Here is an 18,527-nt window from a genome sequence, read left to right as displayed (position 1 = left end):
GAAGGTGCCTATGCCGTTAAAAAGATAGAACATGTTCTATTTTATTTTACGGGCCATGCTCCTATACTTTATAATGGGAGCACGGCTCGGAAAAACGGCCGGCTGCCCGTGGCCTGCCGTGCTCGTAATTACGAGTCATAACTACGAGCACGGTCGTGTGCAAAGTTCCCACATAGTGGACATGATTTTTCTGCAAACTGGCACATTTTCATATTGCTAATGGCGTGGTTTCGGATGCATCTCGGCGGATACATGGGAACTCCTCCTAAGGGTATGTTCACACGGCCTATTTACGGACGTAATTCGGGCGTTTTTGCCCCGAATTACGTCTGAAAATAGCGCCTCAATAGCGCTGACAAACATCTGCCCATTGAAAGCAATGGGCAGACGTTTGTCTGTTCACACGAGGCGTATATTTACGCGCCGCTGTCAAATGACGGCGCGTAAATAGACGCCCGCGTAGAAGAAGTGACCTGTCACTTCTTTGGCCGCAATTGGAGCCGCTATTCATTGACTCCAATGAATAGCAGCGCTAATTACGGCCGTAAGTGACGCGGCGTTCAAGCGCCTGCACATGCCGGTACGGCTGAATTTACGGGGATGTTTTCAGGCTGAAACATCCCCGTAATTTCAGCCGTTACGGACCCCCGCCGTGTGAACATACCCTAAGAGTATGGAACAATTCAACTGATAAAACAAAAAAAACCCGCAATGATGTTGCGGTTTCAGTTATTTTTTTTCCCCAATGAGAGTAAATAGGATTGGGAATTTATAACCCTACATTGTTTTACATGGAACATCCGTATGCATATTTTATATGTTTAACAGCAGAACAGGCAAAAGTCAAACCGGTTCTGATCTAATCTTAACAGGGTTATCCTTTATTACAAATAAAGGGTCTGCTTTTTTTATTTTCAGTACCTGCGCCACTCTTGTCCATGGGCTGTGTCTGGTCTTGTAGCACGACCCAAAACACAGACCATAGACGAGAGGAGAACAGACAGACTGTTTTAACACCCCCATCATCCCCACACATTATGCAGCTCCACTTGAACAGAATAATTACAACGCAAAATAATAACCAGTGCAAGAAAAACATAATTAGTAAAAACAAAACAAAAAAGACAATGGCTGCCCAAGATGCCCCCCTAGTCCTCATTAGGACTTTTAAGTCGACTTTTCAACAACCTTGAATTACTATTTTACTGCACAATACTCAAAAGAAAGATAGGAGCCTTTTATTGCACATGGAAGTCTAAAAACATTAGAACAGTATGCCTGTGATAATTATAGTGTCCGGCCTGGGAAGAGGAGTGTGGGAACACGGAGTGTACTGGTAACATGGACTGCAGGAATGCCACACATTACTAACCTATGAGAATACAGGATACATCCTCGTCCAATCAATAGACAATGCAACAGCACCCCTTGTGGCAAAACATTGAACTAGCAATACAAAATGAAGTCAGGAACCAATCAAACATCTGTAAGACACTTGAAAAGCTATACTGATCTCATCATTTCTTTTATTACATAACTTCAAAACAACATTCTCCAGACTTAAACCTGCCAAATGTATGCCCGAAAGACACAAGCTTGGCATACGTTGGAAACATTACGGTACCTGGTGACATCACATAATTACATCCGCCAGGAATCTGTAAATGTGAACATGGGAAACGCTAGAAGGGTCACACTTTGGACGGCCCTGGATTTACTGACAGTTCTGTGTCAAACTGCCAGCACAGCACTCAAAAGACTAATATGTCATAAGTTTACTTACCGTGTATCTCCCATTAACCCCGACTTTTCCTGCCTTTACCTGTACGAACCTTGTAATATGACAGGTGTAGTCATACAGCACCATCTACGGTCAACTGGCCAGGAAAGCATCTTTTGTAAATTTTAAACTGTTAAGGATAGGGCCATACGGCGACTTTGGCCGAAACAGAAGTCGCATGGCCAAAGATCGCTGTGCCCCGCAGCCTGCATCACAAATTTATGAAAGTGAATGTGTTTTTCTTTTTTTACTACGCTATTTCATACTGGTTTGATTTTTGTCTTGTGGTATTACTGATGTTTATCAGCCAGCCAGACCCCAAAAGGGCACTTTTTTGGCCTCCGTCAGGCTAATGTAACCCTATGGGCACATATAGCATGTAAGACAGGAGCTTTCCTGTTTGTGATGTGATCATAGACTAAGGACACGACAACCTGAAGGGTAATAAACACCAATAACCCATCTATGTATGGAAATGTTTCTTCTCCAAATAAACGGAGATAAACTAGTGATCATTTGGGCAGTCCGTAATCCCAGGGGCGTAACTATAGGGGGTGCAGAGGTAGTAGTCACACCCGGACCCAGATGCCTGAGGGGGCCCAGAAGGACCCTCTACCTTATAACAAGATATAAAGTACTATAAAGGGCACATAAAGTACATTCGGAAAATCTGTAGACCCTTTCACTTTTTTGTTATGTTGAGGCCTTGTGCTAATAAAAAGTTTTTCAGCCCGTGTGATCGTACCCTTAGCGACAACTCTGTGAATGTCCTTGAGTGGCCCAGCCAAAGCCCTGAATTGAACATCTCTTGGGAAACTGAAAAATGTCTCTCCACCGATGATCCCATCCAACCAGACAGAGATTGAGAGGATCTGCAGAGAAGAACAGCAGAAAATCCCCCAAATCCAGGTGTGCAAACCTTGTGGCATCTTACCCAAGAAGACTGTTATCGCTGCTAAAGGGGCTTCAACGAAGTACTGAGTCTGAATATTCATGTCAATGCAAGATTTTAGTTTTTTACTTTTCAATAAATTAGCAAAGATCACCAACATTCTGTCTTCACTTCGTCATTATGGGGGATTGAGTGCAGAATGATGGACACAAATGTAATTTTTTTTTATTTTAGCACAAGGTCTCAACATAACAAAAATGAAAGAGTCTGAAGACTTTCCGAATGCATTGTAGTAGGTGAGGGCCCGGTTACAGATCAACGCCTCTGAGTAATCCCATTGATTAACAACACAGTCAGCCTCTCTTTAGCCTGGCTGATATCAGGGAACAATAGATAGTTCTCAACTACTACAAAATGAGAGAAGATCGACCGAGTTTAATGATCGCAATACCTCCCAGATTCACACTCAGCAGAAACAGAATAATGCAGGTAAGTCCTTTGCATACAGCAGGGTCAAACTCCAGACATCAGATTCTACGGTCCTATGTCAGACCAGATTATTCATGAAATGTACCTAGTACAGCTCATCTTTAATGTCCAAACTAGACCGCCAGATAGTTTCCAACCTCATTAAAATAATGCACAGTAGTAGGAAGATGATCACAGTATTGGTCACTTTACATCCACATTTTTCAACATGTCTGATAAAGATCAAATTTAGTATTGTAGTTACTCCTTTTTACGTGAACAGATCAAAGTTTAGTTTTGCACTTAAAGAGGATCTACCATATTCTCTAATGGAAATTTTTTTTAGTGTACGTCCCTAAGCTTTCATCAGGGGGGCTGCATAAGAGCTCAATCTAAATACGGGTTAGCGTGGGAGGGTTGTATCCATGACCATGGCACCTTTTCTTGCTAAGGCTGGCTGCACAAATAAAGCATTTGGGACCATTGTGCGTCCACTCTTCAAGAGGTGTTTTAATAATCTGGCCACAAGAGGTCAGTGTTGCATTAGCTGTGATCAGTGCAGCAATACTCCAGGATCTAGTGAGCATGCAGGAAATGCACCACATCTTCCCTTTATACAAACAGCACCGGGTGAACGAGGCTTTAAAGAAAATGACAATCACCAGTCAGAGGATCTCTTAAGTCAGGATCACACACAGTTTTATCACAGTTTTTTGAGCCAATGCCAGAAGTGGATCCAAAAGGAACGTAGGGTATTAAAGAAAAAGAGAAAATGCATCTACTTTCGTTTGGATCCACTCCTGTGTTTGGCGAAAAAAACGGAGCCAAATACTGCAGCAAAACGGTGCGTGTGTGATCCTGGCCTTATGCTGGATTCACAAAAAGTGTTTAGGTGCGTTCATCATGTTATGTTTTTTTATCATATATATATATATATATACACACACACATATATAGATAAAAAATTCCTCCCACAATCAAAGAATAGAGTTTATATACACATTTGAGTCACATTATTATGACCTGCAGCTAATAACCAGAGTAACCGCATTATGCAGCACGGACAGCAGCTAGACAAACGTGGAGTGACTGAATAAGGTGCTGGTAGGTTGTCTCAGGTATCTGGAGCCATGCTGACTGATGTGTCTCCCACATTTGCACATGCTGGAGGGTGCGTGGATGTAGATCCATAGAGCAAACAAGACGATCGAGGTGGTCCCACAGATGCTCAATTGGTTTCACGTCTGGCGAATTAGGGGGCCAGGGAAGTACTTGGAAGTCTTGGTCGTGTTCTTCCAACCACTGTCGGACATTTCTAGCCGTGTGACATGTCGCATTGTCTTGCTGGAAGATTCCATCTGCCCCAGGGAAGACAAACAGCATGTATGGTGGACGTGATCTGCAACGATGGATTCAAACCCAAAGAGTGTCTTCCTCATGGATGAGTGGGCCCAGGAAACGCCATGAAAAAATTCCACAGACCATAACGCTGCCGCCACCAGCTTGTGTTCTTCCAGCAATGGTTGCTGGGTGTTTGTTCTCTGATGTTTCACGCATTACACGCCAACGTCCATCCATTCGATGAATCAGAAAACATGACTCATTGGAGAAGACAACCCTTTACCAATCATAGGTAGTCTAATTCCGATACTACTGTGCAAATGGAAGCCTTTTTTCCGATGCACCTTTGTTAGCATAGGAGCAGTGATCATCCATCTGCTTCGGAGCCCCATGCGCAGTCGGGTTTGCTGAAATGTTGTTTTAGACACACGTCAGGTAGTCTCGGTGAGCTGCTCTACTGTAGTGTGTCGACCGGCCCTCGTGCAACTTTGTAGCGGACGTTCACCTCTCACATCAATGGCACATGGTGCTCTGCAGTTTCCTCGTTGGTTATTCCCAATGGTGCCATTTGTACACTCACAATACACTTTCACCACAGCAGCACACAAACAGTTAAACTGCGCTGTGTGAGAAATACTGCCACCCCTGGCCTGTAAGCAAATAATCGTCCCTTTTACCCATGGCAACAACGAGTGATATGTGGGCAGACAGCCCATCGCACACCTTATATACCCACAAAGCCAGCCCACGACACATCACTTCCTTCATGGGCTACACGCTGCCAACCCCGAAAGTAGGAGGTGGTCATAATAATGTGATATATATATATATTTTAGTATAACAACATTATAGCTCCACGCATTATTCTAATGTCCAAATGCTGTATTTCATGCACCACACCTGTAAAGGTTTATATAAATACAAAATAAAACAGAAGATATTAATTCTTGTGCTTTGGTTCAAATAAAGGAAGCTGAGAAAACAAGAGCCCATTCCAGGTTGTCATAAATTAGAGGTTTATTATCACAAGTAGGGAAACTTCATTTACCGATTCACAGCAGCAACAGGGTGACGTCATTGAATTCTGACAGCAAACTGAGGAATCACTAATGTAAACATATATGGGACAGTGAGAGTGGTCAGAAACGATGGATCAGGAACTTAGTACCTGAAAGTTAAAAGTGTACACACAATCTCCACAAGGCGGCGATAGAGTTCTGGCTAAGCCAGTATAACAAGTGTGGCCTATTCATTAACCAGTTCCTGACAAATAGTCACAATGACTACAAGCCTGGCTTGCCAAACGGCTACCTCCAACATGTGCAGAAAGTGAGTACACTGAACCTTTTAAACAGCCTGCTCTAAAAGTGGACAGGGTATTTTACTTGATAAGAGATATTGTAAAGGGGAACTACCAATATATCTATAGTACAGCTCTTTGAGTGTTAAATTATTTTTTCCCCAATATATTCCAGTGCTGAATTATCAGAGGTTGAAGTTGTCGTATTGGCAACTCTGCCTGTGTTCCTTTGACAAAACGTCATGTTCCCGTGCTCAGACAGCTCAATGTTTGTAACCAGAGTCCTAGCATTTCTCTAAAAACAGGCCAGATTGGTTTATATGAGGCCAAGTGTTCCTGTGAAAACACGGAGCTGACAGAACACAGGGGCAGATGCCATGTGGACACAGACAGCGCTCTATTCACTGGAGACCTTACAACTTCAACTGTGGAATAAGATATTAAAAATAATAAAACGTCTTAAGGCGCACTAAAGGGACTTTAGTATAGATTTTCTGGTAATTCCCCTTTAATAGGGGGACATTGTACTGCAAATCAGCACTCCAGGTCATTTCACAGCTGTCTTTATATGTGCACTGGTATTAGCAAAAAGTAGATAAGGGAGAGGAGCCGGACATACAGCTATATGGGACCTACTAAGATCGGGTAAATTGCAGATGGTAAGTTACATGCTGGTGACCGCCATACACCTGCAGATTGATGGGGTTGCTGCAATTGGTTTAGCTTTATAGTTATAATAATCATAATGTGAAGAATGTTTACCACGTGTCAAATGTGGTAAAGTAGGGGTTAATCACCTGAGCCCATATTTGATCCAGGGGCTGAGGAGAGGGAAGTTTCGGTGAACATTATGGTGGCTCTGTATGTGGCTCCAAGGAGGAGTACTGAGGATTTAGCTCTGAATGAAGTGCTACTAGGTTCCCAAAAAGATCTGTGTTTTGTACGAGCCTTGGTAAAGCTCGGATTTCTAAGGGATTTTATTTTAAACTCCACTATTGAGTATGAAGGATCATTATTTACTGCAATATAATATACAATAGTGAAGAAAAAAAATAAAAAATGGTATCCTTACTGAGTAAAATAATGAGGTAGAGGATGGCGAGGAGAACACGGGTGTGTGCACATACAGAACCCTCCTTTTCTATATATTAAAATCAAAGGTACTTTCAAGAGTGACTTGGGTGACCCCTGGTGGCCAAGACTGTTACTCATCCAGTTCTGGGGGGCTGCTAACTGAATATTGAGGTTTCTGTACAACACACCTAGTATGAACCATCATAAGACTACTGCAGGCCTATAAAGCGTGAAGGACAGGCAAAGTTTCACATCAATGCACCACGGCAGGAGAGGATGACGGGGAGGTGGAGGAGCACACTCCAGATGGTTGATGTCAGTCATCGAATCTGCCCTCCCTGATGATCTCAAACGAGAATGGCAGGAACTTAAACCCTGTTCCGACATAGAACTTGTTTTGAAATTCCACCCTGATGGAGAAAAAGAGAAAAAGTGCAAAATAAATATTTTATAGAAGAAAAAAAAAATTATATTGACATGAAGCCCCCTTTATCCAACATTGCTTTTGTTGCAAATGGGGCACGGTGCCCCTTTAGTAGCATTGCTGCCTTGTAAGCAAGAAAAAAAAAAATTGTACCCCAACTGCTGTAGAAACTCTTTGAGCCATAGCCCTAGTAACCATCATGAAGTTTACCTTTCGACCTCTTTGTGATGAGGCAGTTGTTATGTTTTTTTAGAAGGAATATGGCATCCCTAACTGTAAATGATAAAGTTCTTTTTATTATAATAAAGCGTTCCATGCCCTGTATAAAGCACTTCATCAATATCCCTATAATCTACAGTAGTGGGTACACTGTCCCCCATATTCAGAGGTTATGCGGTAGACTGGTGCCGCACCACTGTAGCATCCCGCTGTTACTATCTCATGGTTATGAGACTTTTCACACAGCGTTGGTAATTTGCCGCTTGGAAAACATCAGTTAACGGAATATTCGCTACAAATAGCAATGAAAGGTTATAATTAACTTCCACACAGGGTTAAAAATTAGAACTAAATTAACCCTGTACCAGCCGACAGTACACTGGGTATTTCTGACCATACATGCACAAGTCACTAGCTACATGCTGGGATTTCTGCGTGATCTTAAAAAAAAGTAGTAAATACTTGCTCCTCCATAGGGTAACATGAAAATTGCTTGGAAATTAAATGTTAATGTTTGGATTACTCTATAGAAAAAACCAAAACCGTACTACAAAAAAATGTCTGTGTGTAGCCCAAGCCTTCTAGCCTCTCGTGTATAATCAGCTTTAAAGTGAATGTCAAACTTTTAACACTACAAATTCTACAAGGGGACCGGCGGTCAGAAGTTTTGAAGTCTCAAAACTGCTGACAGGGTGATATAGGGCCTACTTTTTTTTCTTAGTGATGCAAGTTATACTAAGTTTCCCTGGCATGTAGATTGCAAGTGTCACTGAGGTGGGACTTGATGTGCACTGCACGCTGCGAGCCCTGGCCCTCTGCTATGAGTGACTGCTCTAGCGGTCTCCGGATTGATCGTCACTCAGAGCAGAGAGTGGCACTTGAGACCACCGCGCCAGACGAATCAAATGCAGGTGAACAAAGTTTCAAAAAATGCCCTTCCCCTCGGCTATATCACCTGTCAGTTTTGAGGCCTCAAAACTGCCGACGGGTTCCCTTTAAGGTCCAACATGATTAATATCTGAATATATGTTTACAGTGGTCCGAGAACCATTTTTCTGATACAGAGGTCCAAATCCCCGGCACAGACATAAAATATGTTAAGAAGTGTCTGGATTCAGGGGACAATCCTCGGGCTGAGGACACTTCCGCTACTAGTGTTGTGCAGTCAGGAATGCTGGAGTTCTGCCACAGCTTCCGCGGGCTCCATCCAAATAAGGGAAAAAAAATATCTATTTGCCTCCAGTTAGGATGAGCTGAAGCGAGTCCCGTATAAGGAACTATTCACAGTGACGGGTACGTGTGTATCACCCCAAAGTCACTGGAACCCCTGTATGTGCTTTCCTGAAAATCGCATGCTGCGGGCTGGATGCCAACCTGGGATCAGTGGGATTAGCTTTTTTTTTTTTTGCATTTCTCTGGTCTCCAGATAAATAATAAATGGTCTGTGGGAACCTTCAAAGCAGTAACGATGCGGAAAAAGACAATGCATAATGAGAGAAAAAAAGATGCCACCATGTAATGTTAGCGCTGCACAGCGGCGTCCATGATGGAGGTTTCAGAAATGCATCTTTACATACATAATGTTCTTCATTATGTGAGCGACGTGTAGCAGGGACACTGCAGTCCACGTGGCATCACCACAAGAGGAGACAGAGTGCAGACCCTGTGTTTTGGGCTCTCATGTGCAGTATGGGAGCCTTGCAGTGTTATTGTAATCATTGCCTCATTCGAAGTAGCTCAGATCGCTCGATTTTCTTATTCTAATGTGGCGTCACACAAACTGATCCACAAAAAAGTTACCCACTTGATTTTATGCTGTACTCCGGGGTCACGTGTCTAATTTCCACGCAGGGAAGCTCCAATTGTGAAAGGGCAGGTGTCTCTAATAAAGTGGCCATTCTGTCTGACAATAACCACTATCATCACTACAACTGTGGCATGTTGAGTGATCGGAGACTCCGTCATGGGAGATCGGGAAGTTTTACTTTCTGTCCCTAGAACGGCATCCTCCCACCAAGTCTAATAATAGGAGTGGAGAGACGCAGGTGGCGCACTGGGCGCTACAGTTGCCGATGTAACTCTACGATGTTTGAGGAGTCAGGGGTCCTATTAATTAAAACAGAACTCGTGCAGTAGACTCTTCCGGTGTCATATGGTTGCCTTGGCAACTGTACCACCCAGCGTGTTTCTCTGCGCCCAATGCCAGATCACGCGGGAGAACGCAATTATAGTAACCTTTTAAGGCTCCATTCACATCCTCGTGCAGCAAACGGGGAGACAACCCAAGTGTGGCGCTGTTTCTAGAATAAAGCAGCCATGTTTTTCTAATCCTATATAATTCCTTTTAAAGGTAAATGTCATATTCTGACCCTTCTGCTACCGATCTTTTACCACATAACATGAAATAGCACCGTCTGTCAGCCAAGAGTTCCATTCTTGCAGCGAGTGACTCCTTAAAAATGCAGCAGCAACTTCTAACAGTAATTTAGAAGCATGCCCATTCATCATCCCAGCAGAGCAGGCAGGTGTGAGAATTATTTTACGAGGCAGTGGTGCAAGGAGGACAGGGCAGGCTTGTTTCTTCCATGTGGCAATGGCATGACAGGTATGCCTCGCACGTAGAGAAGTGACAAAGTCTCAGGTTTCATTGTGATTCCGAGCTTAAATTAGGGCAGCTCTATAGATCAGCTCTCACGCCACCTCGGAGCGTGTAATATGAATCCCTTCCATGTGAGCCGCCTAATATTTAATTTATTTCTTTGTTGTAGATAGATGGCTTGGAATGAATTACCGCCATCACGAGAAAAGTGGCAGCACTAACTAGGACGGTGGTCTCCAATCTGCGGCTCTTCGATCTGTTAGAAAACTGCAACTCCCAGCATGCCCTGACAGCTTGCAGCTGCAGTTTTGCAACAGGTGGAGAGCCAGAGGTCTGAGACCACCGTCCTAAACCACCATAGTAATGAAAAAAAGCCAAATTATCAAGATTTCGGGACTGTGTATAGATCAATAATTAGCAAAATAATTGTACGATAAATTTACATTTTCAACAAAGAACATAAGAAATCCTATGAAACAGATATGTTTTTTGTTTTTTTTTACAAACATGGATAACATTGACTGGGTTTTACCACTCACCAGTGCAGACGGAGGGCGTGCAAAAAAGCGGACAAACCCTCCATGATGAGCAAGATGGCAATGGTAAGTACTGAAAATGCTGCAAACACGAAGACCAGGAGAATGCCACCCCCTAGGTTCTTTACATTCAGACCCACGTGCATCACCATCGTCCACAGGACCTCAGAGAGTTCTAAGCGACAATAAGATTATTATCTTCTGCTTTATACATGTGCTAAAGTAAAAACATGAAATAATAATTGGAGCATCTTTTCTTAGAACTCTACGTTCTACCGGGCCTCTGTTATTCCTCTTAGAAATGTATCAATAAATTGACAACTGGGTGTTAGCAGTTGGGGGGTATGTCCCAAGACAGACAAACTGTCCAATCAGTGCTCACAATCTCATACGGTGTATGGACACACCCATTTAACAAGTGGAATGGTAGCAACTAGTTGTCAATTTATTCCTACATTTCTAGGAGGTATAAACAGAGGAATAGCACAACATAAGAGTTCTAAGAAAATATGTTTCAAAATTGTTATTCCATGGGGAATACATATATTCACTAAAATAGACATGTCAGGAGAGGTGACAGGTCCTCTACCAAAAACAGCTAGATACTTACGAGCATGTGCCAGACTCAGGGCCCAGAGTCGTAGATATGACGCTGTATTAGAAATACAACCCAAACAGTATTCGATTGTATGAATGGCCTGGTTGACCACAACATCTCCAAAATTAAACTGTAAACATAAGAACACAAGGCAGCCGGTTACAGTAAGATGTTTGATGATCATGGTTTTGGAGGTGGAAATGCGGTGAAGATGCGGCGGCAGCAGCTGTGTGTTCACCAGTGCTAGAACTCATCACAACCATACAACCCAGAACCAGGACGGGTGCATGACGGGCCTGACCAAGAGTAGGTGATAAAGCTTGCCTATATGTTGTTACAGTGACTGGTATAAGCACTCACCCGTGAGAAAACATTAGTGATGGTGGGTCACCCTTGGCTACTGTGTAAGACAGCTTTGTACTTACAGATTCGACTATTGCCACAGAAACTTCAATTTCCTCCTTATCTAATTCCGCAAAAGAAACCACTGCAGATTCTTGTTGATCGGAGAATTGGGTAGAGAGCTGGGGAAGGGAGTTGTGACATCAGACACGGGTGGGAACATTGGATGACAATGCAGGACGGGAATCGGGTAGTATGACGTGAATGAATTTGAGGGGACGTTTCAGGTTCTAACCACTTGACCGAACTTTTCTATATTTCACGTAAGAAATTCTCCTGTTCTTCATCTAGTTCAGGACTACATTGTGCTACAGTGAAATGCTCTGATGAAAATGGTTGTGCAATTACCAAAGACGCAGTTAGACATCAATTACAACTGAAAATGTGCAGGCAAATGAATGCCATACTGGCTTCTTCTTCTAGTGACCCTAGTGAATGCGTCAGAGAAACGAAACTGTGGGATGTGACGGAATACAGTCTGGGGCAGATTTACGAATGCTAAGTTTTAGATAGTGTAAACTCAGACCAGGTAGTTAGAGGAAGCCCCAAATTTATCACAGTGGAACACAATCTAGGATAAATTTGGTGCATTTTGCTAGACACTTTTCTCTTCCTTCTACCAAACCTTGATTGGCTTAGCTCACGACAGGTTTTTTGCAGCCAATTTTTTCAAAAAAATTTGCTTTAAGGCACATACACCTTTTCTAGAAACGTAAAAATAGTCTAGCGAGGTACTAGCATCTGTTCGTAAATATGCCTAAAACTAGATGTGACATTATGTGCAAGAACCTCGCCACGTGTTGGTGCATTTTACGACAAGGTCTAAGCGCAATCACATTAGTAAATCTGCCCCTCTGTGTACAAAGCTGAGGATTTATGGTGATCTAAGTTTGGTTCAGTAGAACCACGGGGCGGTTTGGTGTGTTACAGCCTTAAAGCGACCCTCTGGTCCCAGGACAAAATGATAAATGTGATGGTGTATATGGAGTTCTATTATCTGGTGCCCTCCAGTTGCGCCCCTTTGCCATGGATCCGCCGCTTTGGGGTCCCATCTATGTTGTCCCAAAATTGCCACAGCGCTTCACAGACTGAGTCTAGGACACCTCTTTTTTACTCAGATTGTCCAGAACTGCTCATGTAAGCAGTTCTGGCCAATCTGAGAACAATTGGAGTGTCTCAGACTTAGTCTAAGAAGTGCTGCAGCCATGTGGGGATAACACAGAGAGGACCCCAAAGCGGTAGATCCACGGCAGAGGAGCACCAGGTCATATTACTCCCTATACCCAGTCATATTTAAAATGTTGTCGTGGGACCGAAGGGTCGTTTAATATAGACCCCAAAATGTCAGTGAATTAAATTGGTCTTAAACCGGACTAATGTTCATGAAATACAGCCCCAGTGTCCCATTCCAGGTCCATCAGGATAAAAGGGGATTCCCCACAAAGGACATTTATCACCTATCCACGTGATAGGAAATATCACTCCTCACCGCGCAACCACAGCGAGGAGGAGTTTGGCTGGAGCGGTGGTCAATCATGCGCACTGCCGCTATGTTCAAAGTCTATGGGACTGAGGGAGACCGCAATACATATAGGGACCATGGGGGTCCCAGCAATCATACATCATTTATCACCTCTATCCTGTAGATTGCTGATAAAGGTCCTTTGCGGGGAAAACCCCTTTAAAACACAAAAATTGTGCCACTGTCCTTCCTGCTAATCCCCAGTTATTGGTTTTACTTCATATATCCTTATGGACTGGAGCTGCTACGCTGCGCACAGCCTCAGCCTTATGCTACATTTACACCTCCGATGAACAGCAGCCAACTCTCAAAATGGTTACCACCTCAAGATAAGCGTTTCGACCATTACATATAACGTGGTCAATAGCATTCCAAGAAGAGGCCATCAAAATTCTGTCTCCTTCAAAAATGCTATTTGTAAGCGAACACATAAGGCATGGTGTGGCCCTTCTGGAGGAGGTGGGGGGCCAAGTGTCAACCCCCATCTAAAAGGCAGCACAGCACAAAACAATAGTATACATTCAATTACAGAATTCCCACACCAATAATTCACTTTTTGATCTCTGCCCAATTGAGTAATACACCATTATAGGAGGATACAATAATCTAACTAAGACACCGCTAGATAATAATACAGATGCACCACATAACAACCCACACAAACTAAATATGAGGCCTGTCAGTGATTGGCGCCACACAATGCATAAGAGCAAAAATATATATGCAGATATTTCAAGGAGACTAACTACACACACTTAAAACCAACATATCCTATATTGCTAAATAAATACAAATCACATATATATATGTATATGATTACCTATACATATAACTGGCACATCTTAGCTATAAATTACACTTTTTATTTTAAGTTAAGCCTTGACACAGTTGCGTTAAAAGTGCAGTTTCTTAAGACCCTTTGTCGGTCTTCACGTGCACAATATTTTTGTTGGCGATCTTATTCACAGGCGGTGTGCGACTTGCAGAATAAGCCATAACAAGAATATAAATAAAGTGTCCATGCCAATGTACTAAAGCACCAAATGCTGAAAATGTAAGAAATTAACGGATATTATGAGAATTTGGGGAGGAGAACTGCACTTTTAAGTCCATCACAGAAAGCGAAGCAACTGAGTGTCAGGATGGGGGTATGAGGATGATGTGTTTTAATAGCTTATGAATGATTCCTGGAGCCCCTTGCAAAGCCCACCAAGCACATTAAAGAAATGTCAATTAAAAACGTCAGCCCTGTAATGGTTAAATTAATATGATGGTGAAATAAAATGAAAATTCCAGGACTCCTCGGCTGATTGAGGGCATGCACAACGGACGTCAGTCTTACCACTTCCTCCACGGCAGGCTTGGAATAATATAAATCCAGATTTAATACAGGGTTAAAAGAGAAAGAAATACAGGTTAGCCATAAAATATCACTTTAAAACTTCAGTCCCTCTAAAAAGGTCCTAAAATGGAATTCAAAGTAAAAAATGACACTTGGAAGCATACAGGAATAATAGATGTAGAATGTGAAGTTGGTTATCGGCAATCATAGGTCATGGAATTGTTCCGATGGTTTATATAATGGAAAATAATCAGCGCTTGAAAGGGTTACTCCTAAAAAAAAAAATTAAAATCATTCAAATTGTATCATGAAAACAACCCTGGCATTATAGAACAGGGTCCCCCGCTCGAGACCCCCTCCATTGCCCAAAATGGAAAGACACTTAGAAAGAGAAGCTCTCACTGGCAGTCCCGACCACACATTAAATGGACGGCATGCTACATCTCTCCTGAAGCAACTGCGGGGAAAATATATGGCGTGACACAGGCCCCCCCCCCCCCCCAATAATAATATCCAACTACTGGGGGCTGGAAAAGTTGAACCGGTGACTACTAATTAAAGCAGTGTTGTCTTCATGAGACGTTCATGGCCAGCTGAAGGGATCTCACTGCTATTATTTGCATCCTTTCTTTGTGTAGTAAAGTTTTCAGTGCGGTGGTGTGGGCAACTTTATTAGAAACATGATACTAATTTTTACAGCGGGACATTATGTGCCACCAGGCGGCCTCTGCCAGGTAAGAGCAAGAGGTTAGAGGTTTCCAAATGACCAAAATGTCTCATGCAACTTTTGATTTATTTATTTGCATTCTTCTGTGTTCCAGTTTTGTGCTTTCGGTGGACGTCCGGTAAATGTTCTGCTATCTTTATACACTACTTTTCATAAACGTGCCCCACTGTATAGATGTGCAGGTATAAATAAACAAACACGTCTTTACAGAGCGGCCTCTACGATCCCGTCTATTGCAGGGTGTGCATGGAAAAATTGCAGCCGTCCCAAACTCAAAAACAACCAATTTTACACCCTCACCTCTTTCTTAGGCTGGGTTCACACGAGCATGTTACGTCCGTAATGGACGGAACGTATTTCGGCCACAAGTACCGGACCGAACACAGTGCAGGGAGCCGGGCTCCTAGCATCATAGTTATGTACGACGCTAGGAGTCCCTGCCTCGCTGCCGGACAACTGTCCCGTACTGAAAACATGATTACAGTACGGGACAGTTGTCCTGCAGCGAGGCAGGGACTCCTAGCGTCGTACATAACTATGATGCTAGGAGCCCAGCTCCCTGCACTGTGTTCGGTCCGGGATTAGCGGCCGAAATACATTCCGTCCATTACGGACGTAACATGCTCGTGTGAATCCAGCCTTACACTGTTTTTTTTCTGTCAACCGAGACAATTTTAACGTTCTTCTAGGTGAGAACATGAAATTATGACGCAATTTGGAAAACATAGGGCGGATTTTCAAAGAAGGAGGAAAGTTTTGTTCAGTTACTTATTGTACATTAGAGGATGGTGATATAGAAAGCTGCGCAGTATATGGGGGACTGATACTTCAAAGCAACATTCGTAGGATGACATCTATGTGCAATAACACTAATTAACCCTTCAGCGCTGACCCTGCTTGCAACACTTCGCACATTCAAGCATTGCAGGCTCCGCTAGCACGAAGGAGAAAAATGACAAAGTAAAATGCATTACCTCTTCGCCTTCCTCCGAGTGCATGGACAGCTGATCGTGCTGAATAATTTCGGCATCTTCTTCCGTGGGACCGTTACCAACGCGGATACCTCCGAAGTTATGCGTACCCTGGATTAGTGGGTGCGGGGAGGGGTATTTATAAATCAGGGTCAGGGCTCTCAGCCAATCAGCATGCTCTTTTTCCTCACCGCAAAATCCCAACCCCGCATGTATAATCATAAAGCTATTTGAAGCACTTTATAAGTTTAGATTAAATTAGCCAGCTCCCAAACAACTGGCCGTTATACACTTTTATATATTAAAAGGTTGTGAATAGTCAAATCCCGGATTAGTAGCAGTTTTTGAAAGAGAAACCCTGATTTATAATTTAATAGCGTTAATGCTACTTGCCACTTACGTGATAAGAGGGGGTCTGCCATACACGCAATAGTAAAATGGTGTCTGCATCTCTTATCCCATAATATGGTAGTGGGATTAACCTTATTAATTTATAAAACACACCAGGAAAAGCTAACCCACCCTCTAGGAAAGAGAACATGCTGGAATCTATAGAGACAGTACAACTAGTATGTATCACAGAGGAGTTTAAAACAGAGGTCACACAGATTACACATTAATATCTATAGGTTGATAATAATTATTACTATATTTACGGGGTTGCATTTCTTTAAATTCTTTCATAAAAAGCTGGGACCTTTAGCAATCAGCCATAATCTGTTGGGAAACTTGGAAGTGTTCACTTTCCCTGCAGCACCTCCACAGGGGAAATTAAACATTACACAGGACCATACAAACCAATAGGTTGTCTGTGAAATGCAGGACAGGACAGGTATATAAAAATGGGTTTTCTAAACTACCCCTTTTACCGAGGAATGTGAGCAATCTTCCATAATTAAAAACTAAAGTGGTCCTCTGCTCACATTCCACTAATACACCGTATAACGATCCAGCTTCGGGATGGTGTAAGGTGTACGTGATCTTACTTACTCTGGCAGTAAAGAAAAATATGTTTTTCAGGCCAAACCTCCTTCCAGTGTTTACTCTGTTCAGATCAATAGACAAGTCTCCTCAAATGCTTACGCTCCGCAATGTAGCCTCTCACTGCAACAAGGTTCATAATGGCCCAAACATAGTGCAACTCCGCAACTTCAGATAAACAGTTCAAACAAGGGGGTTTTAATTATACCCGCAAACATGAATAAAAACAGCGCTTTTTCATAATTCAAGCAGCACGCCTCACATGGAGCGACCCTGGGTTTCGCCTTAACGGCTTCTTCTTGGGGCATGGTGTTGATGCATCAGAAGGAAGCCGTTAAGGCAAAACCCTGGGCCGGTCCACGTGAGGCGTGCTGCTTGAATTGAGCAGAAGAATTCGGGGAGGCTCTTGTCTTTCGATCTGAACAAAGCAAACGCTGGAAGGAGATTTGGCCTGAAAATTTTTTTTATGCACTGCCAAAGTAAGAAAGATCATTTACACCTTTACTACAAGATGAAATTGAAGGGGGACAGTCCCTCAGGTAGATCGTTTCGCAGTGTATTAGAGGAATGTGAGCGGAGGACCACTTTTGCTTTGGTTTGGACATTGTTTTGGACGTCGAGCTCCACTTTGCTTTTTTGTAGTGTCCCGTGGTTAGTAGTTACATCATATTGTATGTTCATTCTTCCATAATTGCTTCCGGCTGTCTGAATTATTGTTTGTAACCACCGCGGTTAGGTCTAGGAGACGAGACACTGTGGTCACTGAGACAAGAAGTGATGTCATTTGATTTATATATACAAGAGGAGGACATAATTTGGAGCAGGTGGAGGACTTACACAGGAAAATCAGTTATTGCGTTATATGGCATGGTGTGTCTGTTACATAAGTCACGTGTTTTTTGTCATGGAACTTGAGACTTTAAAGGGGTTTTTCCATCTTGGACAATTATGGCATATCCACAAGATATGCCATAAAAGTCTGATAGATTTACATAGTACGGTTGAAAAAAAAACAAAAAAAAACATGTCAATCAAGTTCAACCAAGGAAAGGGAAGGGAAATTTTTTTACACATAGGTGCGGGTCCCAAATATTAGCTCCTATCTCTGGAACGGGGTGCCCTAAACCCCATTCCTGCTCACTCGGCTTTCGCTGGCTCCCGGCCATTTCACGGTTAGGTGGTCAGGAGTTATGGAAACAGCCGAGTGATTGCTGAGCTACGCTGTTTTCAGAACTCGGTAGCGACGGAAACAGCGTAGCTCACCTTGCTACGCTGTTTCCATAACTCCCAATCACTTCTATAAGAATTATGGAAACAGCATAGCTCAGTGAGCTCGACTGCTTCCGTAACT

General features: G+C 42.9%; 1 protein-coding gene across 9 annotated transcripts in view; it reads right to left on the bottom strand.

Moving 5' to 3' along the window:
• Window positions 1–5,480: 5,480 nt before the first annotated feature.
• ATP6V0A1 (ATPase H+ transporting V0 subunit a1) overlaps window positions 5,481–18,527 on the bottom strand; it is a 48,811-nt gene continuing 35,764 nt past the window's right edge. For 5 of the 9 annotated variants that reach the window (XM_075846942.1, XM_075846947.1, XM_075846943.1 and 2 more), the window contains 5 exons: window positions 16,199–16,306; window positions 14,498–14,515; window positions 11,244–11,361; window positions 10,637–10,808; window positions 5,481–7,265 (listed from right to left, as the gene is read on the bottom strand). In XM_075846942.1, the coding sequence (XP_075703057.1) occupies window positions 7,172–7,265; window positions 10,637–10,808; window positions 11,244–11,361; window positions 14,498–14,515; window positions 16,199–16,306 (510 nt within the window). In that variant the 3' untranslated portion in view covers window positions 5,481–7,171. Of the gene's footprint in view, window positions 7,266–10,636; window positions 10,809–11,243; window positions 11,362–11,656; window positions 11,756–14,497; window positions 14,516–16,198; window positions 16,307–18,527 lie in introns of all 9 variants that reach the window. The other 4 variants (XM_075846946.1, XM_075846948.1, XM_075846950.1 and 1 more) reach the window with 3 other exon arrangements.

Source organism: Rhinoderma darwinii, chromosome 13 (genome assembly GCF_050947455.1).
Source record: "Rhinoderma darwinii isolate aRhiDar2 chromosome 13, aRhiDar2.hap1, whole genome shotgun sequence".
In the NCBI taxonomy this organism is placed as follows: Eukaryota; Metazoa; Chordata; class Amphibia; order Anura; family Rhinodermatidae; genus Rhinoderma; species Rhinoderma darwinii.
Note: the sequence above shows the minus strand (reverse complement) of the source record. Positions and strands in the feature narration are given on the sequence as shown.